Below are 26,328 nucleotides of genomic sequence, written 5' to 3'. Positions count from 1 at the left end.
GAAGGCAGTTGTGGCTTAGAGGCTCTTGATTGTCTTGAACTTCGTCAATCGTAGTTGTCTTTTTGGCCAGGTAGCTGTTTCGGTGGATTCAAGATTGGATTTCCTGGCCTCTCGAGAGAACGTCGTAGGAAGCATGGCCTGGGTGGAAAGTCGATGAAGAGGAACCGGAACCAGTAGTGACATATACCATCTCTGGGGCGATTGACGCTCGTTTGCACAAGAGGCAGGGTGGTAAACGTAGACTGAGCTCGGTGATGTGTGTGTCACTTGGTCGCCTCACTTGTCAAGCAGAAATACACCGTTCCCAGAGACCTGAAGTTCACCTAGAAAGCGACGTATCTCTCATAGCAGCGAGGCCGATCGCCCGATGAATATTAGGACGCCTTTTTATCACCTGCCGTAGCGTCTTCAATTGCCTGGGACATGGAACCCGCCTCTTCCTCATCTACACTGTCCCGTCCTCTGGTCTGGATGGCTTGCATCAGCTCGTATAGTTGCCCAATCTGTTGGTCGCTCATCCGCTCAAGGAGGTCGTTGTCGATCTTTCGCCCCTTCCAATCGTCTCCCTCCAGCTGTTGTCCGTATTGTTGCCACTCGGTCAGAAATCCAACAATATGGAGAGGGTTCTCGATGTCTCGGTGTCGTCGGAACTCCGCCTTGAGGTAGGTGTCGCCGAACACCCGCTCTTCCGGACTGAGCTTCTTGCGGTGGATGCGGAGTAGTCGGCGGTACAGAGGAATGGGTGGCAGGAGAGCCAGAGCAGGAGCACGTTGGCCTGGTCGAAACCGGGGCGTGACCGGCGCCGCGAGGAGACGTACGTTTGGACGCATCGGAGCTGTAGCCACAAGGTGTCTACAGTAGAATGTTGAAGACTGTACAGAGCGTAATGTGGCACGAAGCAAGAAGAAGGAACCAGGAGGGATGTTGACTTCATCATGGGGACTTTTGCCATGCCATTCCGAAGTTCAGCCGATCCACCAACATCCAGTACAACAAGTTCACGACTGTAAGCTTAACGAGTTTACAAGACACAGGCGGCAACATTGACATTGCTTGACGGGTTGTGGTTGTTTCGTCGTCTATGTACAGGAATCTTCACCGGCTATGAAATCGAGGATCACACAGATGACCCGCGTCTGAAATGCACATGTTTGCACCTCAGGTGAGTCCGGACCACCATCTCCTACGAACTCCTGCGAACCCTTGCACTGTCGCCTTTTGATCAAAAACCAGCAAGCCCAGCCAAATGTTGGCCTCTAGCCCGAGTTGAGGCGCACTCGAAACGCAAAGACCGAAAAAAAAAAGCTCGCACGGGGGTATCTGTTGTAGTCCGTCTCTCATAAAATGCGCGCTTTCTTCATACTGTACAGTCGATACTCGGAAAAGTCGTAAAATCATTTGATACATCAACCGGCATCGGAGGACACAGCACGCTTCCTTGCTTCTGTCTAGTCGCTGCAATCCATGTCGGAAAATTCCGAGTCGTCAAATGGACCGTATTCTTCGCGGACATCCTCCGGATCGGCGAATTCGGTGTCCTCCAGGGGGTGATAGTCATCAGACTCGTCAAAACTGTCGGTGACATAAACGTCGAGGGCTGCGTCCAGAGTAGAGTGGGTGAAATCGACAAGATAGGCCTCGGCATCGATGAAATGCATAGGATACATTTGGTCCGGATCTTCCAGGAAACCATGCGCGGCAAACTTGGTGAGTTTCAGGTCTCTGCGCATCTGCAACGTGGCAGTGGGCCATCTTCCTTCTTCGAGGGTGATGAAGCCCAACTTGAGGCTCCGAAGGGCCGGCTGGCGTTTCAACATGCTTAAGAGATTGTCCTCCGTGGCTGACATGCAGTCCAAGTCCAGTGTGTCGAGGTTTGGCCAGGAATGATCACCCAACACATGCTTGATGTCCGTACACGCCCCGAAGAAGCCGAAGTCGTCGAAATTGATGGTCAGATCTTGCAGGCCCTCAGCTGCCGCGAGCGCAGCTCGAAGATGTCCTTCATTCAAGCCCTTGTAGCAGGAGTCCGCCGTGAGATACTCCAGATCGTATCGATCATCTTTCTCGAGGCGGAAATTGAGGTTGATGATTTTGAGGTTTTGGAAGGCCTGACACATCAGATCGCGAGGCAAATATCCGGCGAAGAACTTGGGGCTGACGACGTTCACTTCCAAGGAGCGAAGGGTAGTCAGAGGCTCACCCCGTGGAAACAGGAGGTGCTTCAATTGCTCTTTGGTGTATTTGGTGTCGGACTCGGGCGGCATGGCACAGTCGACCGCAAACATCTCGAGGAATCGTTTCGACAGGACGTGTTTGCACCTGCCGATCGTGGATAAGACAATGTTTTCAAGTCGTGGGAAGCATGGAATGCTGGGTGAGATGAGGTCGTCATAGGCGGTTGATTTGAGCACTTTCTGTTGCCGGTCATAGAAATTGCGGTATCGCTCATATTTGACCATCATGTCATGGTTGAATTTGGCCACATTGCGTTCATACAGCCTCCTCTCCCGAGCGGTAGCATTTTTCCCCGGTGGTTGTGGTCTGTCATTATTGTGATGGTCAAGTTTGTAATGTGCCGTGTAGGTGTGGATGCAACCAACGTTGGCCAGAATATTGCCCTCAAAGACAACGGTGTCCACGTACTTGTTGAACACATCATGGTTGGCGATGGCATGGAGACGCTCAAGTGACTCTTGACTGCAGTGGAAACGTACTCTCTTCACCAGTGCCTCAGCTCCGACCTCGGCCAGGTGTTTGTTGACCCTCCGCAGATTTGCCACATCTTTGAAGTCTAGGCGGTTGCAGATTTTGAGCAGGACCTCATCCGGGCAGCCGTCCATCGTGACGCTGTGCGCCGATCGCGGGTCGAGGTGACACGAGGAGAAGGACGGTGTGGTGTGTATTCCGTGAAACTGGTTAGATGAGGGGCACTCCGACGCAGTGGCCTTGTAGCACCCTGGCGCAGGCAGCTTAGGCAGGTGCTCGTCTGGGGATTGCAAGGTAGCAAGAAAGCGAGCTCCGAGGCCCCAAGGATGGGAACCGGTGAGGAAAGCAGCAGCTTAACTCGTGTGGACGCAATCGCGGACGAAGAATAGGAAGTAGTACGAGAGTGAGAGGAGGAGAAGAGATCAAGTGACGTTGGGTCAAGGAGGCTGCTTCACAGCAGATAATAAGTAAGAGTCAGCGGGGCGTTGCAAGACAAATTTGAAGTAGATAAAGCTGTAGCGAAAGAATCCCTGGCATGAAGGCAGCTTCGTTGTTTGAAGCACAATCCCGTGTGAGCAGGTGGTGCAGTGCAGCGAGTGGGTGGAGTGAAAGAGTGTTACCACCGGCAGCTACAAGCAAACGGCAGTCACACGGTGCGGTGGTGGCACAGACAGACGCAGGGCCGTTCACCGTGCAAAATGCAAGGCCTCATTCACTACAAACTTGAGAGAGCATGATTGCTACCTAATCGAACAGCAAGCCCCTAGATGTTGGAGTCACAAAGCATTTTGTTTGTAAAGCCTCAATGAGTCTAGGGTGAAGACATGCTACTGCTACTGCAGACTCGTATCGCTGTTATTATTATTTCTACTGTCACACTGTACTTAGGTACAGTGCAGTAACTCTATCCCCGTTTGACGTGGGGATCATGGGACCCTTCGGTACCTAAGGTACCTAGGAACCCTCTGGGTACTCTTGCCTGAGGTACTCCCCAGGCTATTCTGTAGGTACCTAGTAGGCCTCCAATGCGGCACCGAGACGTGGAGCGCGTAAAGTGGTTCCAACCCGGCTGCGGCTGCGGCTGCCCCTCCGCAAGTGCCTATTTCTGTACTATCGTTATCGCTTATGGCACTAGTAACACTATGCTGTTAGAGGTTATCCATTAGAGATCGTTAGTGCCCGTTAAACCAAATAAAGCCCTTCACTAGCGCGCCTCCAGCTCCCGGCCAACCTGCTACCAGCCTCCAGCGTCTAACCGCGCAACCATCCGTTTGGGCGTCTCGATGTCGTCTACAGAGTACATTAGCATCAGCCGGCGTCAATTTGACTCCTGCGCTTAAGACTCAAGACTCCAGTGACGAACTCTTTACTGCCCAACCTCAGGCCTGTTTCAACCGCTTGCCGTCTCTTCACTCGTCGGCCCCTTCCACCACTCATACCCATCCCCGTTGACACCTCATGACCAGCTGATATAGTCCTCACCGGCTCAGGGCTGATGCTCTGAGCCTCCTGCCATTGCCTGAACCAAGCACCGCAGACACCGTCTCAGAACCTGATGAGACATCAAGACAACCACCCGCAGAGCCTCAGGATGGACTCTGGCGCTGAGAGTCAGGAGTGGGCCCAAAGACCGAAGAACAATGAATCCCAAACACTGCTGGCGAAACATCTGAAGGAGAAGAAGTCAGAATGGGATGCCATTACGGCACAGAAGGAACCACTAAGGCTGCTTGATCTGCCAGTTGATATTCTGCAGGCAATTCTGCGGGAACTGACACATACAAATGACCTTACATCGCTCGCGCTGACGCACTCGGCCTTGCATGCGTTGGTGATACCCCACATCTACTCGAGGTTCGACATCGTCTGGCCTGATGTGAATGCGACCTTCGAAAACCGTATGGGGGTGGACGCTTTGACATATGGACTGGCAACCCTGGTCATGGCACAAGACGTGTTCGGCGAGGCGCCATATCAACAAGAATCCCCGCATCCATGTTCACATTGTGGCCATTATACCCAGCCGCCCCTTCAACCGACCAACCGACCTCGCAAGATCCGACGTGGAAACTACTTTGCGAGATATACTCGGAAGTTCAGTTTGGGCAATGGCCCTGCTGACTGGGTTCAGGAGTATCTTATTACAAAAGAGGGCGGAAAGATGCTGGGTACTCTCGTGGCGCTCGCGGTTGGGAGGATGCGAAACCTTGAAGCCTTCATATGGGATATGCCGACAGGTGTTCTTCGAGATGTTTGGCTTGCCCTGGCTTCTCTCGGCAATCGGGATGATGGACAAGAATGCCGCCTCGACCGAGTCTGGGTACGCTGGCACGACAATCAAGATCAGGGCCCTCTGGCTTCTCCCCCACCACCTGGTACCGGCCCAGGTCTACAGGCGTCGAATTTGCCTTCCATCCTTGCCGGCTCTGCACATTCTCTATTCCAAATCCCGCCCTATCCCAGAGTGGAGTTCCCAACGTTCTCAATATTACCACCTCTCCGAAGTTTGAGTGTGCTCGACATCGATGAGTTGCCCTATGCCGAGGAGATGAGTGTGTTGATTGAAAGATCTCTGGGGAAGTTGCAAGAACTCAGAGTGGGGATGGCCTCGCATGCGCAGTTTGACATCTGGGCTCGACCGGCCGAGGACAGAGCTCCTGTTCTACCTCCACTGATGAACGGACTAGGCGATCAGTCACCCCGTCCCGGTGGTATCCTCGGCATCTTGGTTCATCGGTTCTGCAACGCCTTTTCGCATCATCACCAAAGCGGTCCGTCTTCGATTCTCGACCCCCAGAAGACTGTGTTCGATAGATATGCTGGAGCAGACAAAGACGCAGATCAAGGAAAGGAAGACGAGCTTGAGGCACCAGTTAACCCTTCAGACATCAACCATCTTGGGGTCTTGCTGTCTGCCCATAACATCCAAGATGATGACCCAGAGACGATATCAATTGCTCCGACAAAGCGAAATCTTCCCTACAGTCAGCCACAAGTCCTCAACGCACACCATGGTCATACCGGTGGGTATCTATTCCAGTCGTGCGGCAAGGCCGGGGGTGCAGAGCGAAAGCTTGAACTGGAAACTCTCGAAATCGAACGAGTCTATCTATCGATCACGGTGTTATCCAACGCGATTGACTGGTCACGGTTGACCACGCTCACGCTGTTGGGGTGTCGAAACCACGAACAACTATGGAGGGCGCTTCGAAAGCGTTTCACACCCACCAGTCGTAGAAGGGCGTCTTCCGCAGCCTTCAGAGGTTCGTCCAACGGCGCCGGCGCCCCGGACTCTGGACCGTCAGCAACACCGGCTTTCTCGGACTACGTGTTGAATTTGAAAAGATTGCACACCGATACCGTGTCTCCCTCTCTAATTTCTTTCATCAAAGACACACTGGCACCAGACAGTCTAGAGTGGCTCTTTCTGCAGGAAAACTCGACCTACAAATCCCCAGTTACGGTCGACATGATCTACAAGGGTGCCATCCGACGGCATCGGTCCAGTTTGACCAAACTACTCGTGGACAGTACATGGAGAACAGAAGACCCAGATGCTTCAGACATCAACTGGCGACGGTGGGTAGTGAACCGGGAATTGATCACCTGCATCACCAGCGGCAAGATGAAACTGCGCGAGTTGAGCATGTCGATCGACTACAAAGACTGGCATTATTTCCTGCGCCGGTTGCCCAACGCTACGACCTTGAGGTCCCTACACATCCCGCATATTGCCGAACATGTGCAGGGCACAGTCCATTCCCGTGAGGCAGCCTTGCAGGTGCTGGACATTGTTGCTCTCCGGCCGGAACTGGAGCTGTGCTATCTGGGCGTGCAGACCCAGTGTTTCGAGATCCTGGAGTTCGCCAATACACGGAAAGTGTCCGGTGTGGCGCCGCCTAGTGGATCCAATGCCGTCTTTTACCCTGGAGAACTTGAAGACATTGAAACGGATCAAGATGTCGGACCGACGGGTGGTGGTGGAGGAGGCCTTACACATCCTAACCATCACCACCTCAATCACAATCACAATCACAATCATACGCATCTCCCACACAGCCATGCCCAGCACGCCCACCACGCTGTTCACGAGGACGGCCGTGGCGACGATGAAGACGATGACTCAAGCGACTTCGAAGGCGTCTCGGATACCGGCGATGACGGGAGTGACGAAGAAGTCGAACGAGGCGACGACTCTAACGCGCCCAAGCGAACCTGGCGTCTGAGGGAGATCTTGTTCTACGATGATAAGATCTCCATTTTCAAGGCCCGACATGGACGGTTATAAGGGTTTCAAATAAGGCTGGACACAATACAGAAGCAAGCCCGTGTTTAATCGATGAGACAGGCATATCCCGGCGCGATTCTGCAAACATGGCAGTGCAGAAAGGCGGTGGATGGCAGGAGATCGTAAGGCGGGAAGAAACCTTTTCGGGGCCCGGACATCAGAGCGAATCCGTGTGATGCCGTGGGCAAGGTCATGATACCAGCTGAAGTACATCCTATGATCTGAGTATATCTAGGTAGATAGGCAAAGCTCTCCCACACAGAGTGACACTCTTCTCCTTGTTCTTGACAGCCATTCCAGATTGGTAAGCTCCCTGAGCCTCTGCGGCCGCCGAATGCAGTGGAGGACTCGAAATTGGACGGCCCAGAGTGCCGATGCAGATGCAGATGCCACTGTAGATGCAGGTACCGGTATAGATAGAGATAGCTCCGTGGAAACGTGTCAAATACCAAATGGAGCGAGTGATCTGTCGCATTGAGGTTCAACCGTGTCAGCATAAGCTGATGCTGCTGTAGTACTCCAATCAATACCTTACTTCTTGACTTGGACTTTTAGGGGAAATACAAGTACCACGATACAACAGTACCACAGTACAAGGGTTGATATTGATACTGATATTGGGACGACGGTAATTCGATAAGGCGGCCAAACGAATGAGTGCAGACAGCAGCATTCAAGTTGAATATGAGTTCATCAGGCTGTCAATACCAGTAGAAGTGACTTTAACTTCAACTTGGACGCGGAGACCGGAGCCTTCAGGAGCCCATCGCCAAGTAGCCAAGCCTGTGTCAGCCTCGCCGCCCGCCGCCCAATGCTCGCCCCTGAACGCAGGGAAGTATAGAGGAAATCCCAGAAGTAAGGACACTCTTGACGAGTGAAAATACTGAAACTCCCTATTTTATTTGTGCCGTCGGGTTGCTTCATCGCACAAGTAGTCAAGCAGAATAGCAGCTCTTCGACAATTGCAATTGCGCAGGGGTAAGGATCCTGGAAGGCCTGTTCGGGGCATGAAGACACACAACTGCTATTGGTGCCGTCGCCTCTGTCACGTCTTTCTTTCCACCGGGCATGACCCTTTCCCCTGGTTCGAGTCTCATGGCTGATACGATGTAGCATTGCAGCTGACCAGCTCTCACAGCGGTGGAACATAACAGCCACAAGCCAGATGCTGTGCTCTGCTCAGCTTAGCTCAGCTTCGCCACTCTCAAACGATGGAAGATGCCCCTTGTCAAACAACATCCCGATTGTTTGTTGGTACCACGTGTTAATGCCGTTGCTTCTTGCTATTGTTGTTAGGGTCATCGTGTCCGCCTTCCGCCACTGTTGTGCTCGACCGTGGAGCCATCTGTGTTTAGTCAATGTCATTGTCCTCTCCTTGCCAAGCTGATTCGTACAAGAGTCTCATTAAATTGTCGTCCATCGATGGTCATATATTCGTCCAATAAGCCCAAGGCCGACTCTGGACAATGGCTCTGTAATCTTAGATGGCCCGGTTCGAGGCTTCGGCATCGGCCTTGCCCTTGCACTTGCCACCGGACATGTGTCCATTCCTCGCTGTCGTCCGTGTGAACTCCGTACCGCAGTGTGGACAAATCGCTTTTATCGCACTCCCACTCTTTTCTCTCTGATGCCGCAGCAAGTTCGAGAATGTACTGAATTGTCTCCCATTACAACCGTGCTCCCAGCACTGCGGTTTCGGTCGTGACGGCCTGATTTCGATCTCCGCAGGACTGGACTCCAGAGTCAAAGTGACGGGTGGGAATGCTTGCGGGCCAGTATCGGTTGGTCCGATGGCGTAAGTCGCATTGTGTGCGTCTGGCCGAGGCTGCTGCCGCAGAGCCATTTGGGAACTGTGTGGTGAAGTTCGCTCGATCGGAAAGAAAGTTTGTACGTCTCCTGCATTCTGGTGCCGCAACATCATTCCCGCCTCTTGCTGTGCTGTGGTTTGCAGGATTGAGGAAGCGAACATGTCATCTCCAGGCGGAAAATTGGTCATCGGGGGTGACATATTATATGTAGGCATATTGCACATCCGTGCCATGCCCGCACCACTCTGGGAGGAAATGGTGGCCATGATTGGTAGTGATTGCGACTCATGCAATTGATTCTGCTCCGCGTATGCTAGTAACATCTCGCTCCTATTGTGACTGCGCCGTCGCATGTCGTTTGACTGGTAATGTCGAATGGGTGTTCGGTCCCGAATGTTCACACCCAAGGGCGCCCGTGGTGACTGCGATGATTGGCGTCCTAAATACGTGTCGGAGTAGACGGAAGGAGGGGAGACCATCGTCACAGGTTGCAAATCGTTGGAACTATACGAAGAGTCTCCGGATTGTAGACCTCCAAAGGTCGCTCCCGAGTCTGTAGGCCACCATTGCCGTCTTGTAGTCTCGTTCGGATTATGGAGGTCGTCAGTCCCATAGGACATCTGGGTCGGAGCATACTGCGTCGCCGGCGTCGGAAGCACATGAGCGGCCATCCTTGAGTCCTTGTTAGCAATTCCAGGGACGAAAGGTTGTAAAAACCACCAACCTTTGGCGTTGCAGTGTAAATGACGGTACATTGGGTGCCTGTAAATCAATTTGAGGTGCTTGTCGCTGACTGGAAATCCAGGAGTATTGATGGCCAGGGAAGGAGATGCTAGCTGCGTGCCCACCTTCTGTATGTTCCGACTGCAGAATGATGTCGCCCTGAGTACGTGATGCAACTTGCTCATGTCCGACCTCTAATGATGCCGCATCAGCACCCGCTCGACCAGTTGCGCTCGATAGGCGGCCGCTTCTATACACCCCCTGACCCTGGTACGTTGGACGCTGCGAACTCGAGACCGAGGTTGACGGTATGCGATGGGCCAGTTGCGACGGAATTTGGTGAGCAATGTTGATAGACACAGGGTCGAGCTTGCGCGAGCAAGCTCGAAAGCGAATCTGCGTGCGTTTTCACCCGAATAAGACAACAGTTATTTCGTTCGGCTGGTGAAGATGCGACAGGCTGCAGACAGACGTCCCCGTCAATAGACCGGTCCAGTCCTATATAATAATGCTGTGTCTCCTCGCTTGCTGAGTCCGTTCTTATGCTGGTGGAGGCAGACTTCGTACGGTAGTAATGTTCAGTTGGTTGATAAGACCATCTGAATAGGCGTTTTGGCACAGGCTCGTTGATGGTATTGATAGAGTTGCTGATGGCATAAGCCGCGGTTGGCCTCCAGGGACAGCTTCTTTTAACGGTAATAGCTGGTCTTAGCGAATTCGTATCCTGTTCGCTGGTCACTAGGGACCGACAATCCTCTCTGGGGGCCTGATCGATCTCTAGTAGAATCGCGTACGTGTCGTACAGGTAGATGTGGCTGCCAACACTACTACCCAGCAGCGAGCAGATGAATTGTCCAATCGAGGCAGAGAGCGGTCAATCGAGGACTACCTGAGCGGGAGGGGCCATTTGGTTATTCCCGTTGGTGTTAATAGTGAGAGCACCAGTGACGGCAGCCCGTAAGGCTACTGTATAGGAGAGACTTTCTAGTAATAGGTTAAAACCGGGTCTGACACAAGCTGATCGCTTCAGCCAAGTATGTGTATGAGAAGCACCAACTCCGGGGAATCACAGGCGATCGAAAACATTGCCGTTGTAGGCAACCACATGACGGACGAGCGTGAGTAAACGGATTGTAGATGCGCGGAGAACAACTTCAGCTTGCCATCACCGTCTGTCGCATCGCCAATCTCCACTCGACGTCCATGAATAGCGAGGTCACTTCAGCCACAGTCAGCAGCGCTGACTTACAACACTCATCACCGGTGGGGCCGTGGGTGTTGAATTGGGACATGATGGTAAGCTTCGTACCGGGCATTGCAAGACATCGGCTCGCGGGGACCTCGAATGGTCGCCTGTTGGTTGACGAGCGGAGACACGGTGGTTGTGAAAGCCGGCTTAAGGTAAGGCATCATCAGTGGGCCAAGCCCCCAGTGGCTGCAATGAGCCTGTGAGAAACTGGGTAAGCAGACGGTGCTCGTTGCAGTGTGGCCACCGCAGCCTGGTCAGATGATGCTGAGATCTGACGGCTAAAAGCCGAGCTGACCACAGTACAATACAACCATTGATACGATATCCATCAATCCTGAGCCCGTCTCGAATGCTTCATTTGGCCAAAGCAATGCCCTTTCCTCGCATAAATAGCGGGTGACGGCATCTTGAGGACGAGAACGCTGCTCAGGTTTGTATTTCTGTTTCGAGGGATACCAGGTAGACAGGCCATCCACGATCGAGCGGGCCAGCAGTGGTGACCGATGAGATGCTTACCCACGACGAACGACAGGTTTCTGGCTCCACCAAGTGACTTACATCTATGGCCCGATGGAGGCGCATAGAGCGAGGTGAGTAGTCTGTAGACGTGCTTTTACTGGCGGAGAAACGTTGTTTGAGAATGGACGGAGAGACCGAAAGATTCAATGACACATTTCCGCCCCCAAAAGGGGCCGCAGTCGCAGGCGCAGGCGCAGGCGGAGTTGCAGTTTTGGCGGCCGCGGGGGCTAGAGCTCGTCACCACGTGATTTCATTGGTCTTTCGGTGCTCCCCAATGAGATGCTCAGCAAGCCATGAAATAGTATCACAGCACCCCACAGGACACTAACTGGCAGTCCTAGTACTGCACCTAGGCATCTTAGTACTATGTGGAGTAAGTGTACCTAATAATAATGTACTCCATTCAGTCACCGCTGTCTGCTGGATGCTTCAAGTACTACTAGTACCTTGTACCAAGTACTCTCTCAACTACTATGCCATTCAAGTTGCTAGCGAAACTCTAGTGCCTCGTAAGGTCCTCATTACCCTGCAGGACCTATCTAACCTATACCTAGGTAAGGAAGAGGTCGATAGTATAGGACCTAAGGTAGTATGTAGACCCATTGTCAGGCGTCACATCTCCCTTCATCAGAAACCCCTTACTAGGCCGACATTCCGCACCTGGGGGAGCGACTGGCGACGACCTATACTTTTGGGCTTTCCACTAACGTTCTTCTCACAAGCAAGCGAGTCAACACCAACCCCCACAGCCGTCTTACCCTGGTCCGATGCTGGAGACACTCCCTGCCGCGGTCCAGCTTTTCCCTTCCGGCCCCCGTATCCAATATTGCGCTGATATCCCAAGTCCTTAGGTGTCGGCAATCAGAGGAAAGATGACTTGCCACACAGTAGACACATTCGTGGTATCGCGGCAGATGATAAGATCTGATTGAGGTCAATGCTAGGTTTGACCCTAGATCTGCGATACATACCTATGTATCCCGGCTCACCCCATTGCGACGAACAGTGAACACGGCATGGCACAAGATCTCGGCAGCTCATATTACCCGCATAAAACACAAGCCCATTGACGCGGTCAACATCAAAATAAGCCAGAATACCTAAGCAGTTAAGCGAGACAGCGCTGCCTGAATGAACGGGACAACGGTGATTCACAGGTGGACACGAAAGGACCAACCCGGCACCCATGAAGCCTTCGGTCACGCCTGATTCGTCCTACAAGACAGCCCAAGAAGCAGACTTTGCAGTACTTGAGAGCCTCGTGGAAAGTGAAAGCAAAACAATTGGGGAGAACCCTCTGGGGAACTGCAACTTTTCAAGCAATGTATCGAACGGTCAATCTTCCTTGAAACCCAAGGTCACATTATCTCAGTCGGTGTTGCATATTCATCTTCAGCAATGGAATCAGACTTAAGAAGGATTGTGTGATCAGGGTAAAGGAGCAGGCGTCCAGGGCTTGTTGCCAATGACTGGAGCTTTGTATCATCATGGGCCAACGCCCAACCACTGCAAGACGACCGAGTCCCATGATCATACAACTGGGAACTTGAAGAGCTTGCCCAGCATAGCCTAGACGCCAGGGTGTCCTGTTTTCTCGTTGTTATTTCCCATTTGCCCCAACAGATTTGGGACAGCAGGCAGCAGTCTTCCGTTTCAGGTGCAAACACGGGGGACCAATCTGGCAAGAGAAGGAGGACCAAGCACTGAAGGGGAAAAGGACACCGTATGTCGTAGAAATAAGAAGCATGGTCGAGCAACGTCTGTTGGTTCGATTGAAGCGCGTGGACCGTAGGCCAGAAAAAGGCGAAGGCTGCCATACCACAAAGCATGCTCCTCGACAAGCGCGACCGACCAGGTTCGGGGCCTTGGAGATGTATGATACTCGTAGTTGTTGTGCCAAGAGAAGAGCGCTGGTGAAAAGGCAAGAAGCAGGCTGACCTTGTTCCAAGAGGGAGCTCATGAAAGACCGGCAATGACCGCTGGTGGCTGACTAAGGCCCGGGCGCCGCATGAGAGAAGCACATGACTTGGTGGCCGGCCGATGACGATGTCGGCTGCATCTCGAAGTCCGTCACTCGCCCTGTTGTTTCTCCCTCCATGCCACGTCGGCGGTCTCAACCTTTCCAGAAACACTCACAAGAGGCACCTATCTTTCCCAGAGGACTCATCTAAACACGTCTGAAGGGCTGCAGGACAGGCGCTCTGTTCTGAATCTGCTAAAGCTCTGCTGCACGATCCCTGAGAGGCGGGGCATCTCTACCGCCAGCCGTTTGGCCAATACTCTGCGACACTCTTCCTCTACGCGTTTCTGCACGTTTCATGAAGAACACACTCACAAGATGGCTTCATTCCTCCAAGATCTTTGGGAGTCTATCTTTACCCCCGGACCGACACCGACGCTGCTGGTTGCGACCAATGCCTCCTTTGCCGCCCTCCAATTCCTCCTCCTAGTACTCCTCATTGCGACATACTCCATTCACTTCGTCGTGCTGTCGGGCTTGTGCGGCGGTCTTTGGTACGCCATCAATTGGTTCGCCCAAGAAATGGCAAGAGAACAGCAGATGCAATCGGCGAAGGAAAACAAGGAGAAGAAACCCGAACCAGAGCACGCGAGTGACACCGATACGGAGACGGAGACACCGGGCCCGGAATCTTCAGCTACGACCACCACCACACCATCGGCGGCTGTGCCAAGTCAAAGTCATGAGAGACCCAAGCAGCTATCCCCAACCTTGCTGGAGCCTAAGAGGTCAGAAAGTGTCGAAGAGGTTAGGCGTCGGCGCAGCCTGGGCGAAAGTTCCGGCTATGTGAGTACTGATAGCGAGTGGGAGAAGGTCTCTGAGGGAGACGACAAGAGCAAATGAGCGCGTCTCTCGTTCCTGCGCAGTCGAACCATAAATGGAGAGCCAACACTCAGTCAGGTCGTGCTACATTTTGATGGATGAGAGCACAATTAGAGAGACTATTCTCCCAGCACAAACGGTGCACTGATTTATCCCAAAGCAATGCTGAGGCATTTGTGTGGAAGCGGCCAAGTCAGGTCAATGTCGATTTCAGCGAGCTCATATATACCCAAGATACCCGATCAATGGAATGATGGACCCTGTGAAGCGTGCGTCCACTATACCTGTCTTTTTGCCACGTATTGCATGATCTACACACGTTCAGCCCAGACGAGTTGATTGAGTCTGACGTCAAATATCTGGCCTTTTCTAGCAAGATCAACCATCCGAGGCGTGCAATATTATACATGACAAGAGGATGCGCATAGACAGAAGAGGTCATATTGATTCAAGTTGACCAAGTTCATGTTGTACCGGTGCCAAGGCCGGTCCGCCGCTCTTCAAGGTCCCCGGCTTAACCGCATCCCCGGGCCGTCGCGTGCAGTGAGTGGCTCATCGAGCATCTGTGACTCGACATCACTTCAAAGCGTAACTGGAGGTGAGTCGACAGCTGCTGTGCCATGAGATCCATCCAGATCGCAGCCCCTACAACCATGACTGCCCTCTTCATCTGCTCGACGGAATCATAAGTACCACCAGCCTGCTCATCAAGACACTCTTGTCTCATCCAACCTACAGTCGCCGCAACGATGTGTCTTCGCTTGTCCCAACTCCTCTACTATTCTCATACGATCACCCGGTCTTTACCTCTGTCATTATTGTGTCCATCCTTACAGCGATATCCCATATAAAACTTGCGAAAGAGTAGGAGAGACAAGCTCCGTCAGGGAACATTATGGCCTCCATCTTCACCTTTCAGGATGAGCCACCTCGAATACAGTCACCATGGTCCACCCCTGGCACTTCTTCTCCCCAGCCGCTACATCTGAGCGAGACACCACTGAATGGAGGACTAGCTGAAATAACCGGGCTCACAAAGTTAGAACCCGAGAACCAGGAAGGCTCCACGGAATATAAACTGCATTTACTGCTGCGCCCAAGGCGTCGATTTGTCTCGACTTCCACGGCTGCTGTGGTGCTTCATCCTCAGCATTACCTTTCGCAGTCCATTTTCGTTCAACAAGGCTGCTCCAGTGAGTCGAGTGTAGACCGTTCCGCCACTTCTCAGCCATCAGCGCATGCTCGTCAAGCCAGACTACAGCAACTGACAACACAGCTGCTATGGAGACTACAACAGTCGTCGCCTTTCCATTCCTCATCGAATGCCCAGCTGGTCCTACCAGTGCTTCCAGAAGCAACACCCAGACTGGGCGCCCCGGAACGGCCAGCAAACCTGTTGCCTGGGCTGGAAGAGAGTCAAGGAGCACTTTATGAGATTGGTGTGGCTGATGATGGCACACTCGTCGGCTTGGCTGAGGACGAACTAACAGAAAGTCTCACTAATCTTGACGCCATGGCCGCAAGCTTGGGCTGCACCACGAACGTTGTACGGAAAGTAGCAGTGGGATCATGCCAGTGGGCTGAGGATGACGATGATTCTAACGGAGACAATTTGAGGGCGGACAAGCTCTGGGTCGCAGAAGTTCTGGTCTATCCTGATTCCCGGGAATCAGCCAGGGCGGACCTTGAGCAATCCCCCAGGCTGCCCGAGCAAGAGGACGGATCCATGGCGGAGATATCTTCCTCCGAGCAAATCCGAGTCACGTTAGTGGGAGCAACTTCAGCTGGCAAGTCTTCTTTGCTAGGCACACTCTCGACTTCTACTCTGGATAACGGCCGAGGAAAAAGTCGTCTGTCATTGCTCAAGCATCGACATGAGATAGCGTCCGGCATCACCAGCTCGGTCGCCCAGGAAATCATTGGCTACCTAAAGGAGCAGAGCACCTCACGCCCGGTCATCAATTATGCCTCCGGCAATGTTTCGTCTTGGACAGACATTCATAACCTAGCCGATCGCTTGGTATTTCTCTCAGATTCACCCGGACTTCCTCGGTTTGCCAAATCTACGCTTCGGAGTGTGATATCTTGGAAGCCGTCATGGACTGTCCTTTGTGTTGCGGCGGACGATTACCTACAGGAGACACCTCGCGTCCAAACATCAAACCTCGCAGGGAGGCCACCTGCGGAGGCCAGCAGCTCAGAGAGCACGGATCTTTCGCTCTCATACTTAGATCTATGTCTGAGGTTGGGGATGCAGTTGATTATTACGATTACCAAAATGGATCTCGCCAACCGGACCGGGCTGCGACTGGTGTTGGCAAAGCTTCTCTCACGCCTCAAGGCGGCCGGAAGGAAGCCTGTCATGCTCAACACTTCTTCTGTTCCTCCACTGATAGCGGACTCTGCGGGCGCTTTTCCTGAGCTTCAATTGATTAATATTACCGACCAGGCGGAGGTCGATCGGATCGTGGCTACAATCGGAGAGAAAGATGGCAACCCAGCAGTTCCTATTCTCATGACCAGCGCAGTGACAGGATCTGGAATCAGTAAACTTCATGCCCTCCTTCGATCCGTTCCCATTGTCAGACCTCAGGACATCCAACAATCCATGTCGGGGTATTTCTCTCTATTCCATGTTGACGAGGTTTTCAGCATTCCGCCATCGCGCGTCTACTCATCAGACCCCAAAGACCGGATTGCCAATCAGGGAGTAGTCTTATGTGGCTATGTCTCCCGAGGAACACTCTCAATTGGCAATATTCTGCGTCTGGGACCTCTGACTATAGACAGGGAAAGGTCAACGAGTCGGTCTTCCCAACCGATTGTGAGGTCAAGGTCCTACGGGTCAGAAACGCCTTATGCGCAGCGACTTATGACCAATGTTGCACGGTCATATCAAGGCGAGGGTTCTCGATCTCCCACGGCCCGACAAGGGCCAGCCGCGACGACGTTTCTGACTGTACGCGTCGTGTCACTACGCAATCTTAGACTTCCAGTAGTCCGCATGCAGCAAGGAGAAACCGGAACCATTGGGGTCGAGCCTGTCAACCGCGGGCCGGAGTCGACGATACTCGAGAGGGCTCGGAAAGGCATGGTGCTGGTGGGAGATCCAAGCAATACCGAACTCGTCGGCTACCATTCCTTCTCGGCATCCTTTCCCTCCTCCGACTTTGCTCGACGAGGTTCGCCTCCTTTGATACTGGGCGGCCATGCCACTGCATACATTAACAGTGTACGGGCCGCTGTCAAGGTGACTGGAGTGGCATTAGATGAGCAGGGAGACGATGGTGAGGCTGTCCCGGCTTCCCCCGATGGAGATGTATTCGGCTTCGACGCCGACGAGGGAGAAAGCTTTGGAGACGGCAGCAATGACAACCAGAAGGAAATCCGAATCACCTTCCGCTTTGGTAGTACATTTGAGTGGATGGAGACAGGGGATCAAGTCCTCGTCATACCCACGGTGGCCGCCCCCGGACCTGTCACGGGGCCGGCGGTCTCCAATATCTCCGGGTTGGCTGGCTTCGTTGGCAGATTGCGCGAGGTATTTTCCTGACCTTATTCGGTTCTACAGTTCTACAGCCATTGCTACGGGTGAGGTGTTCAATGTTGCATTATGGTCAGCCTGAGACATGCTACAATGCCGAATGCCAAATGCCAACTCTGTCACTGTTTTTAGAGCTTCGCCTGTACAGTCATCAATGACACAGCGTCTGGCCCGAGATATATCCTCCGGTCGAGATCGACCTCTTTGGTCCAATCTCCCGAACTGTCTTGTTGTACCTTATCCAATGGTAAAGCGTTGGTCACAATCCACCTCCTAGCAACCGCCATGGCGGCAATGTCTCTATCGACCGACGCATCATACATAAGGAGACACGCGCAAGCGATGGCCTCGATATGGTCCAGAACCTCCCTTCCACGGCGGTGCAGCTGGTCAGCGTCCAGTTTGTCGACCAAATTCTGCAAAGCATCATAGCGATTGTTCACAGTCTCGCACTCCTTGGAGAAGGTCGGATCCACAGCCGCGAGCACGGCACGCATCCAAGCGCCAAAAACGCGGTCAAGCACACTGACCTTGACTTTCGGGTTCTTGAGGACTCTCACGACGTCTTCCGCCATGACGCTCGTGGTGCCCTCCCAAATGGTACCGACGACACTGTCGCGGAACAATCGGGCTATGTTGAGAACGCCTCCGTCATCGTTGTTCTCGCAGTATCCAACGCCTCCCAGCGACTCCATACACGCCCGCAGACCCGATACACTGTTCAGGGTCACCTGAGCCTTCATGACAGGCGTGAGGATGCGCAGTAGCGTGTCGACGGTTTCTTTGTTGCGCGGAATCAGAACTCCAGCGCGTGTACTCGCCACAACAGCCTCGTGACCCTGCTCGCTGGCGCCGAGCAGCGCGACGCCCAGGAAGACCAGGTGTGTGTGGGCGCGGTACTTGACGCTCTCGTCGGCCATCCAGGCCAAATGCTGAGCATTGTCGCATAGTAGCTGGCCGCCCCGGACTCGCCGTACGTGCGTGTATGCGCGGCTCACAGCCAGGCCACGTGCAAGATAGCCGGCCCCAGCACTGGCGGTATACAGCCGCGTGATGTTGAGGACGGCGCTGATTTCCTTGACGCCCTGACCCTCGGTGCCGATCAGGAAAGCCCGCATCCCCTTCAACTCGAGCTCTGCGGTCGGCAGGCCTTTTGTGCCGAGTTTCGATTTCAACCTCTGGAGACGCACGCCGTTCATTTCACTGGTGAAGTCATGTCTTGACGACTCGGATGACCCGGCCTCCGTGCCGAGTGGGGACGAACCACCCACGCAACGGCGGAGAGGTGCGTAGAATGCGCTGAGGCCTCGACTCGTCTGCGCCAGGAGGACAGCCATGTCGGCATCCGTGGCAGAAGAGAACCACTTGAAGCCGTCGACAAGCCACGGCCCGAGCGGAAGGCCGTGGGCGTCTCGATCGCGACCGCTCACCACATCACTTTCGATCTCCTTGGCCGTCATTCGCCGCGCAACGGTCTCGGTGCCGCGCACGTCGCTGCCTCCCGACCGCTCGGTCATCCATTGTCCACTGGTCCACGCGTAGGCTGGGTCGAGGGAGACAAGGCGCTTGTAAGATTCGACGAACACCTCCGCACGTCCCGGCTGGTCTCCGTCCAAATCGTTGAGGTGGCGCCGCAGAAGCACCGCCGCCCCGTCGGTCATGGCCATCGGACACGTCGTCACGGCGCAGGACCCGTGCCACAGATGCAGCGTTGCGAACTGATGCACTCGACGGTTGAAGCTCTGGTGGATCGCGAGATGCGGGTATCCGTATCCCACCACGCCGGCGCGGGTTTGGATCTGTTTCAGCGCTCGCCATCCTTCGCTCGTGCGGAGAGGACTCGTTTTGTTCTCTTCCCCGAACGTCGTCAGCGGGTGGAGCGTGGGCACATCCGTGTCACAGTCGACCGTGTGTGCTAGTGTTGATGGGTGGAGGACGAGTCGTGAGAAGTCATGTAGGGGCTTGGATATCTCGGACGGGATCGTATTGGGGAGGTATATAGATAGAATGCGAGACAGGACGGTGTCGTCTGAAGTGTCGTGGTCGGAGGTGCTGCTTGATCCAGGCCGGCTATATTGAGGTGGGATGGTAGGTGAAGCCTGGAAGAAGCCGGATGTTGCTGATGATGGTTTGCAGCCGTCCATGATGCCAGTACAGTCCACGGGGTGTTCAGAATATCAGAGCAAGATATTAGAGCCGAAAGGGCTTCACCTATCTTATGTATTCTTCTAGAGGATCCACATATAAATCCCTTTGAGACAAGCCCGTTCTGGTGATGCCAGAAGACCTCCTCTCTGAGAGGATCAGACAGACTATTCGTAGACGCCAGAGTCTCGTATGCAGTGAGATACATTGACCGGACATCCTCCGCCTCCGCCTCCGCCTCCACCTCCATGTCTCAATCAATCCACGTCGTTGTTTGACCTCGGCTGTCGGATCGTGCACCGTGTCCACGAGTCAGCAGCCAACCCCAGATTCACAATACTGACTCGCACCCACCGCGTCTCCAAATTAAAGTACGTCGAGAGAGGATCGGACCCTTTGACAGTGGCGACGGCGACGATTGATTCTAGAGAACAAAGAACCCAAACCCAACACTGACTACCAAGTCAACTGCCGGCCCTACGTGAGCCCAGCATACATTGTATTGTACTGTCTATGGCTTGCTCTATTCCCTAATTTTCATCCTGTGTCGCACTTTATACGATTCAGAGAGACTGTGTACATACAAGCCCTCTTTCTCAAAAAATGCCGCTCAACACCCTCCGACTCAACCACCAGAAATCAAGCCACCCCAACGACCGAATCGTATTCATCAAGCCCCTTCCCCGCCCGGCCTCTGACCAAGCCTCCTACGACCTCGCAGACACATATCTCCGGGCGATCGCCGCGCAATGCCTACCGATCATGAAGAAGCACTACCTCTCAGTGACGACGCTGGAAGAATACGAACCGAACCGCGAATTCATCGGCCGCAACTTCAACAACGGCGAGATCATCCAGCTCGTCCTGCAGAGCAAGAACGGCGGCTGGATCCCCTTCAACATGGTCCAGATGGTCATGATGCACGAACTGGCGCATAACGCGCACATGAACCACGGCCGGGATTTCTGGAAAACGAGGAACATGTACGCCGAGGAACTGAAGGCGTTGTGGACCAGGGGGTATACGGGTGAAGGGTTCTGGGGCAGTGGGAGGACGCTGAGCGAGATGGGCGCTGTTATGGGTAATAATGTTTTGGGGAGTGATCAGCTGCAAGGGCTGCCGTTGTGTGGTGGTACGTTTCGGAGTCGGAGACGGAAAAGACAGAGGAAGGGTGCGAACGGAAACGCCAACGATTTGACGTGGAAGGAGAAGCGCGATCGTCGCATCGAGAAGAAATTCGGCAAGAATGGCGTCGCGCTCGGCGAGGATGAGGACCAGCGTCTTCGGTTGGAGTTCAGTCGCAGGGGCCCTGTTGGGACGAAACCCCGTGTCGCGCAGAGTAAGCGCGGAAGAGAGCTGCGGGCGGCTGCTGCGTTGGCGAGGTTTGAGACGAACAAAAAGGTTGAGAATGCAGTGAAAGGAGAAGAGATGGAAGAAGAAGAGGAGGAGTATGAGGAGGTCGATGTTGATGCGGGCGAGGAAGATGCAAGGGATGTCAATGGCGTCAAACTCCTGGATAGCCATGGGCATGGGATGGTGCGGGTATGTGATGACGAAGATGTGGATGATGTTAATGTCCAGCACGAGCTGCAAGAGTTGGGCGCTTTGGATCGCTATTTCAAACCGATGCAGAAACAACAGACACGGCCACGGCGACAGCCACAGCCACAGCACGGTGATGGTAAGGGTAATGGTGATGACGACGGTAGCGGCGATGTTGATGGTGACGGTGATGGGTCAAACCCACAGTCTTACACAGTTGATGCGGAACCGAAATCAACTGGATCTGCTACCAATGCATCAAACTCAGCAGATACTGCCGGAAACAACTCAAAGACGGACAGAAGGTCTAGGAGGACGACGAAGCAAGACAAGTCTTCCAATATCGTAACGCCGTCAGAACAGCCGTCAACACATCCATCCCAAGATGACCATACACCACAAGACCCGACATCCCCATACCTCCCATCGACTTGTACCACCAGCAAATCTAGCACTTCACCGACTCTACAGCCCCGTCCAGCTTCGACGACTACTCCAGCCTCCAAAGCAGAACCTACCACCACCATAACCGTCGCAGACTCTCCTCCATTGACGCCCTCCCTAGCGGCAGCAGACACTACACTCACAACGAGCAGAATCATGACAGAGAAAACACCTGTGACGACCAGTGCAGCAAAAACACGAACACTTCACTTAACATCCGCCGCCACCACCACCACCACCTCCTCCTCCTCCTCCTCCTCCTCCTCCTCCACCGCAACGACGTCTCCCGCCACGATTTCCTGTCCAATCTGCTCCCTGAAAAGCTCTCGTCTAACCGCCACTTGCACAGCATGTTCCCACGTGCTAGACCCCAACAAAGACCCACGAAACTGGTCATGTCGCAGCGAGACGTGCAGAGCGAGGAGCGCGCCTCGATACTTGAATTCCGGAGATGCGGGCGTCTGTGGGATTTGTGGTGCAAAACGGGGACAAGATTGAATTGGTCTCTTTATAAAGGCCTCAGGAGCACTGTCTATAAGTAAGTAGAAGGGAGTCATGCTCATGCTCATGTTCCTGGGTTGCAGTGGCGGAGAGCGTGCACCGAGTCTGCTTGCGAAATGTTTTGACTGGAAAGACAGGCAGGGCAGAGTGCACCCCCATTTCATGAAATTGAACTTCACTTCATCATAACGATGATGGAGAAGATGAAGAAGCAGAAGAAGAAGCAGATAATTGTTCTGACTATGATGAAGACTCGATGTCCCGTACGACTCGGATCTTCGTTTACTCCTTGGGAACCGATACCCACCGTGTTCGGATCGCTGTATAAAGTATAGGCTTGAACTTCACCTAAAAACAAAATAGACATAATGAATTCAACTTGGAAGATGCTTGATAGTAGGAACAAGTAGAAACCATGGACACTGGCAAATCTACCATGCTGAGAGAAAACATGCTCTTTGACAAATGGGTAACGTAGTTTCTATATATATGTAATATGAATAAGGACAAGTAGTACAGATGGGGGGGTATCATATTCGCATCAATATGCTATGCTATGCATGGTCATATCAGCATCAGTCCTGAAGACCGGATCTTCGCATAACTTACCCTCAGGACGGGACAGTACGTTAGGAGAAGAGCTGTGTACCAGGTAGACATCGCTTGAACGCTGCATCGAAATAAAACCAAAAAGCTAGACACCGTCAGTCAATGTCCTCTCTCTCTCCTGTTTCTCCTGTTTCTCCTGTTTCTCCTGTTTCTCCTGTTTCTCCTGTTTCTCCTGTTTCTCCTGTTTCTCCTTCCGTTTCCATTTCCATTTGCCGTTCACCGTCCGCTCGGCTCATGGCAACGTCAACTCCTCCACAGCAGCGTAGTTCCTCAGCGTTGGGAAGACAGAGAGAGGGCGACCCGGAGAGGAGGAAAAGCTCATAGCCACCATTCTACCCTTCAAGGAAGAGAGACATCAAGGGCTATTGAATGACCACCCCTCCTCTGCCTTCGACGAGTCGACAGAGAACCCACGAGGCTCCGTCAATACGCACCCAGAGAACAAACGCCCTCATGTCCCCTCCAACACTCGAGCAAGCCACACACCCTCTCACCACAGCCATTTTTGCACCGCACTTTACCCCAGTATCCGCAAATAGTGCAAAACCAGCGCTGAGGTCGGAGTAGACTGGACGAACCACCACCACCACTAACACCACCTGCGCGTGTCGACACCGACATCCCATCAACGGCCCCTCCAAGCGGCTTCGCCCGTGCTGCCGTATAGCTGAGTGGCGGCTCGGCGAGGAGCGCCTGCATCACGCGCTCCGAGGGCATTTTGGGCAGGTCGCGCGTGCGGAGAAGAGGGTCGCGGTCCAGTGCTGGATCGTAACTAACGACAGAGTCTTCTGGTATCTGGTTCGATTGCGATTGCGATTGCGATAGTTGATTCGGATCAGTCGACGTCGATGGCAACGGAGACTGTTGGATTTGCGTTTGTTGTGCACTTGTTCCTGTTTCCGCTGACACCGACACCAAAGGAATATCAGGGGCATCAGCCATATCGACATCCGTATCTCCCATGACAGCCCGACTCTCAGTTTTAACAGACGTGTCGGATTCAATAGCTCCACCTTTCCTGGTCTTGGTCGTCCTTGTAGTTGTATTCGTAGATGTCGTTGTCATTGTCGGCGTTGAAACTGTCTGTTTCTGTTTCAACGACCCATTTCGCCGCCCTGCTGCAGTGGTCATCTTCTCCTGCTCCTTATCGACCATCGCCCCTCCTCGTACTCTTTTCGAATCTGCCGGTTTCTGCTGTTGCTGTCCTTGTGCATGCCCACCGCTAGCTGCGCCCGTATTCGACACTCCTCCCACGACGCCACTCACGATCCCAGCACTCCCATAGACATTGACCCCAGCCTCCTCGTCGGCCAGATAATGCTGAAACGTGCGACTATACGCCAGAATCCGGCGAACGTTCTGCGACGGTTTTCGATCTTTTTCCTTTTCCCGCTCTCTGCCTTTCCCAGCCGCCACTCCATCTCTCTTCGGCACGGGGATGTGGACGTCGCGGTAGTTTTCTTTGCCCAGATCGTTCAGGCGCTGTTGGATGGCTTTCTCCTGTTTCGCGGACAATTTGTGCGCCGCGGCCTGCGACTGCGCAGTTGACGCGTGTGTGGTTGTTCCATCGCGGCCGCGTTTGCGCGAGCCGAGTAAGAGTGGTGCAGAGGGGATCGGGTTGGGGGCGCCCGTGTCGGGAACGTAGGTCCAGCCGTGAGATGGGCGGTTGTGGGTTGAAGTCACGGGGAGTTCTTCGATCAGAGGCATTTCATTTCCTGGGAGAGGAAAAGAGGGAAGTGTAGAGGAGTACAGTGGTTCAAGGGGAGAGAGTCTTTGACAACTAACGCCTCTTACGGTAGTCTGCTACGTAGTAGTATTTAGCAAGTGTCCGCGAGAGTTGTGTCAGTCCGTAGTGAGTGACTCGGCTGTTTTGCGCGGGCCGCTTCACATCCATCGCCTTGCCGCTTTAACACCCTATTTGTCTCAGCCTTGCTCATCAATCACCCAGGCTATCACCATTGCACCCATGCCTGGCTCTTACCTCTGCCTGCAGGGACGTGTTCTTGTCGTCTAGCAAATGTCTAGTCTACACGAAACAAGTATATTTGGCGTGTTGAAAGAGAGATACCCATGGAGTAGCACGCGGTGCCCTTGCCTGGAGACGCAATTCTGATTCAGTCCGGCGGGTTGCCGAATCCTACAGTTATTATACGTCAATATAAATCACGCGAACAGCGCCGCGTGGCCTCTCTAAGCATGAACCGTCAGTCCCTCGGCAGTGAGGAAGATACACAGCCTTGTCATGCAGCGCTTATATGGTTTTGCTGGACACATGCAAGGCTTCAACTGGAGCGGCAGACGCGGGTTGTCTACGTCACCATGTACACATGACCATGTGTTTGCTCCTCACATGCACCGAACGAGCGCCGAAGGCTTCCTGGAGACCCGGGAGGCACGGAAGGTGTTTTGGCATCTTTCATGCAGAACAGCATCTCAGAGGATGCCTCCGCAATAATGCGGATGTTCGGGACCTGCCGCCTGATGGCCGTACAGCCGCCGCGGGGGTGATGTACTCTGTACATCAGCGTGAGAACAGCATTGCGGCAACCGGGAAGGGAGACCTTGAGCGGAAATGGCAGGTTGACACAGGAGTTGTACTTTTACATAACGCTGAAACCTGAAACCTGGAAAAAGCGTGCCCGAGTATGTGCTAGCAGTACAGCAGCGCGCATTCCGCCTCAAGAGAGGAAATCAAGCCCATCTCATCTCGTGCGTGCCCACGTTGTCTCCCAAAGCAGCCCCCTCAATCCGTGTAGCTTTACTTTTTCATTTGAGACATTTTGTTCTCGAGTTCCGTCACGTAGGAGTGGATCCGTTGAACAGCTGCTTGAAGAGCCTGTATCTGAGGTTAGCTAGGTGCGCGCAGTTCCCAAGCCGCGGGGGAGAGGGTTGTAATGAGGGACAATCTCAGTACAGTCGTTGCTCAGCTGCAACGGACTGGAGAGATATGATGTGTATAACAAGGGAATCTGGTGACATACATAGATATCTTCTGTCAACAGCTCGTTGGACACCTTGTATTCTTGAAGGATGTAGTAGTAGACCGACGCTCCCGCGAGAGTCGAGCCGAGCAAGAATCCGAAAAGTCTGGTACAGCACACATTAGTTGACGTTCCAAACCCGCCGACCCCGACTCCGACTCCCATGTCCTGCACTTGAGCTTATGCTCCCATGAGAGTCGCCTGTGCACACCCAGTTTGGCTTGTAGGTAGCTCACCCTCCTCTGAAAGCTCCAATCGGCTTCTTCACGGGCGCGACTGGGACATCTTGCAAGCGTCTACTCGTGGTTTGGAACGATCTGGAGAGCGAGGGAGCGGAAGGAGTAATGGTTCTGGTCGCAGAAGAGATGCGCGGGATGAGGAGGCGGGAAGCCATTGTAGCGGGCGTGATGGATCGATCGGCGTCGCA

The 26,328-nt window shown here is 53.5% G+C and overlaps 10 protein-coding genes across 10 annotated transcripts; 4 read left to right on the top strand and 6 right to left on the bottom strand.

Annotated features, from left to right (window-relative positions):
• Positions 1–374: 374 nt before the first annotated feature.
• Positions 375–830, bottom strand: A1O1_00443 (uncharacterized protein; the record flags this gene model as incomplete). The annotated part of the gene is made up of 1 exon (XM_007721362.1): positions 375–830. The coding sequence occupies one exon, from the start codon at positions 828–830 to the stop codon at positions 375–377; it is 456 nt and encodes a 151-aa protein (XP_007719552.1).
• Positions 831–1,448: 618 nt separating this feature from the next.
• On the bottom strand, positions 1,449–2,840 carry A1O1_00442 (uncharacterized protein; the record flags this gene model as incomplete). The annotated part of the gene is made up of 1 exon (XM_007721361.1): positions 1,449–2,840. One exon carries the CDS (start codon positions 2,838–2,840, stop codon positions 1,449–1,451), a length of 1,392 nt encoding a protein of 463 aa, XP_007719551.1.
• A 1,457-nt stretch (positions 2,841–4,297) lies between these two features.
• On the top strand, positions 4,298–6,994 carry A1O1_00441 (uncharacterized protein; the record flags this gene model as incomplete). The annotated part of the gene is made up of 1 exon (XM_007721360.1): positions 4,298–6,994. The coding sequence occupies one exon, from the start codon at positions 4,298–4,300 to the stop codon at positions 6,992–6,994; it is 2,697 nt and encodes an 898-aa protein (XP_007719550.1).
• Positions 6,995–8,474: 1,480 nt separating this feature from the next.
• A1O1_00440 (uncharacterized protein) lies at positions 8,475–9,473 on the bottom strand (the record flags this gene model as incomplete). Its single annotated transcript, XM_007721359.1, has 1 exon — positions 8,475–9,473. One exon carries the CDS (start codon positions 9,471–9,473, stop codon positions 8,475–8,477), a length of 999 nt encoding a protein of 332 aa, XP_007719549.1.
• Positions 9,474–13,631: 4,158 nt separating this feature from the next.
• Positions 13,632–14,156, top strand: A1O1_00439 (uncharacterized protein; the record flags this gene model as incomplete). Its single annotated transcript, XM_007721358.1, has 1 exon — positions 13,632–14,156. The coding sequence occupies one exon, from the start codon at positions 13,632–13,634 to the stop codon at positions 14,154–14,156; it is 525 nt and encodes a 174-aa protein (XP_007719548.1).
• An 874-nt stretch (positions 14,157–15,030) lies between these two features.
• On the top strand, positions 15,031–17,688 carry A1O1_00438 (uncharacterized protein; the record flags this gene model as incomplete). Its single annotated transcript, XM_007721357.1, has 1 exon — positions 15,031–17,688. One exon carries the CDS (start codon positions 15,031–15,033, stop codon positions 17,686–17,688), a length of 2,658 nt encoding a protein of 885 aa, XP_007719547.1.
• Positions 17,689–17,807: 119 nt separating this feature from the next.
• On the bottom strand, positions 17,808–19,823 carry A1O1_00437 (uncharacterized protein; the record flags this gene model as incomplete). Its single annotated transcript, XM_007721356.1, has 1 exon — positions 17,808–19,823. One exon carries the CDS (start codon positions 19,821–19,823, stop codon positions 17,808–17,810), a length of 2,016 nt encoding a protein of 671 aa, XP_007719546.1.
• A 604-nt stretch (positions 19,824–20,427) lies between these two features.
• Positions 20,428–22,308, top strand: A1O1_00436 (uncharacterized protein; the record flags this gene model as incomplete). The annotated part of the gene is made up of 1 exon (XM_007721355.1): positions 20,428–22,308. The coding sequence occupies one exon, from the start codon at positions 20,428–20,430 to the stop codon at positions 22,306–22,308; it is 1,881 nt and encodes a 626-aa protein (XP_007719545.1).
• Positions 22,309–23,343: 1,035 nt separating this feature from the next.
• A1O1_00435 (uncharacterized protein) lies at positions 23,344–24,627 on the bottom strand (the record flags this gene model as incomplete). The annotated part of the gene is made up of 1 exon (XM_007721354.1): positions 23,344–24,627. The coding sequence occupies one exon, from the start codon at positions 24,625–24,627 to the stop codon at positions 23,344–23,346; it is 1,284 nt and encodes a 427-aa protein (XP_007719544.1).
• Positions 24,628–25,678: 1,051 nt separating this feature from the next.
• A1O1_00434 (uncharacterized protein) lies at positions 25,679–26,066 on the bottom strand (the record flags this gene model as incomplete). The annotated part of the gene is made up of 2 exons (XM_007721353.1): positions 25,679–25,756; positions 25,902–26,066. 2 exons carry the CDS (start codon positions 26,064–26,066, stop codon positions 25,679–25,681), a joined length of 243 nt encoding a protein of 80 aa, XP_007719543.1.
• Between the last annotated feature and the right edge of the window lie 262 nt (positions 26,067–26,328).

The sequence above is a fragment of the Capronia coronata genome, assembly GCF_000585585.1.
Source record: "Capronia coronata CBS 617.96 chromosome Unknown acBCG-supercont1.1, whole genome shotgun sequence".
NCBI lineage: Eukaryota > Fungi > Ascomycota > Eurotiomycetes > Chaetothyriales > Herpotrichiellaceae > Capronia > Capronia coronata.
Note: the sequence above shows the minus strand (reverse complement) of the source record. Positions and strands in the feature narration are given on the sequence as shown.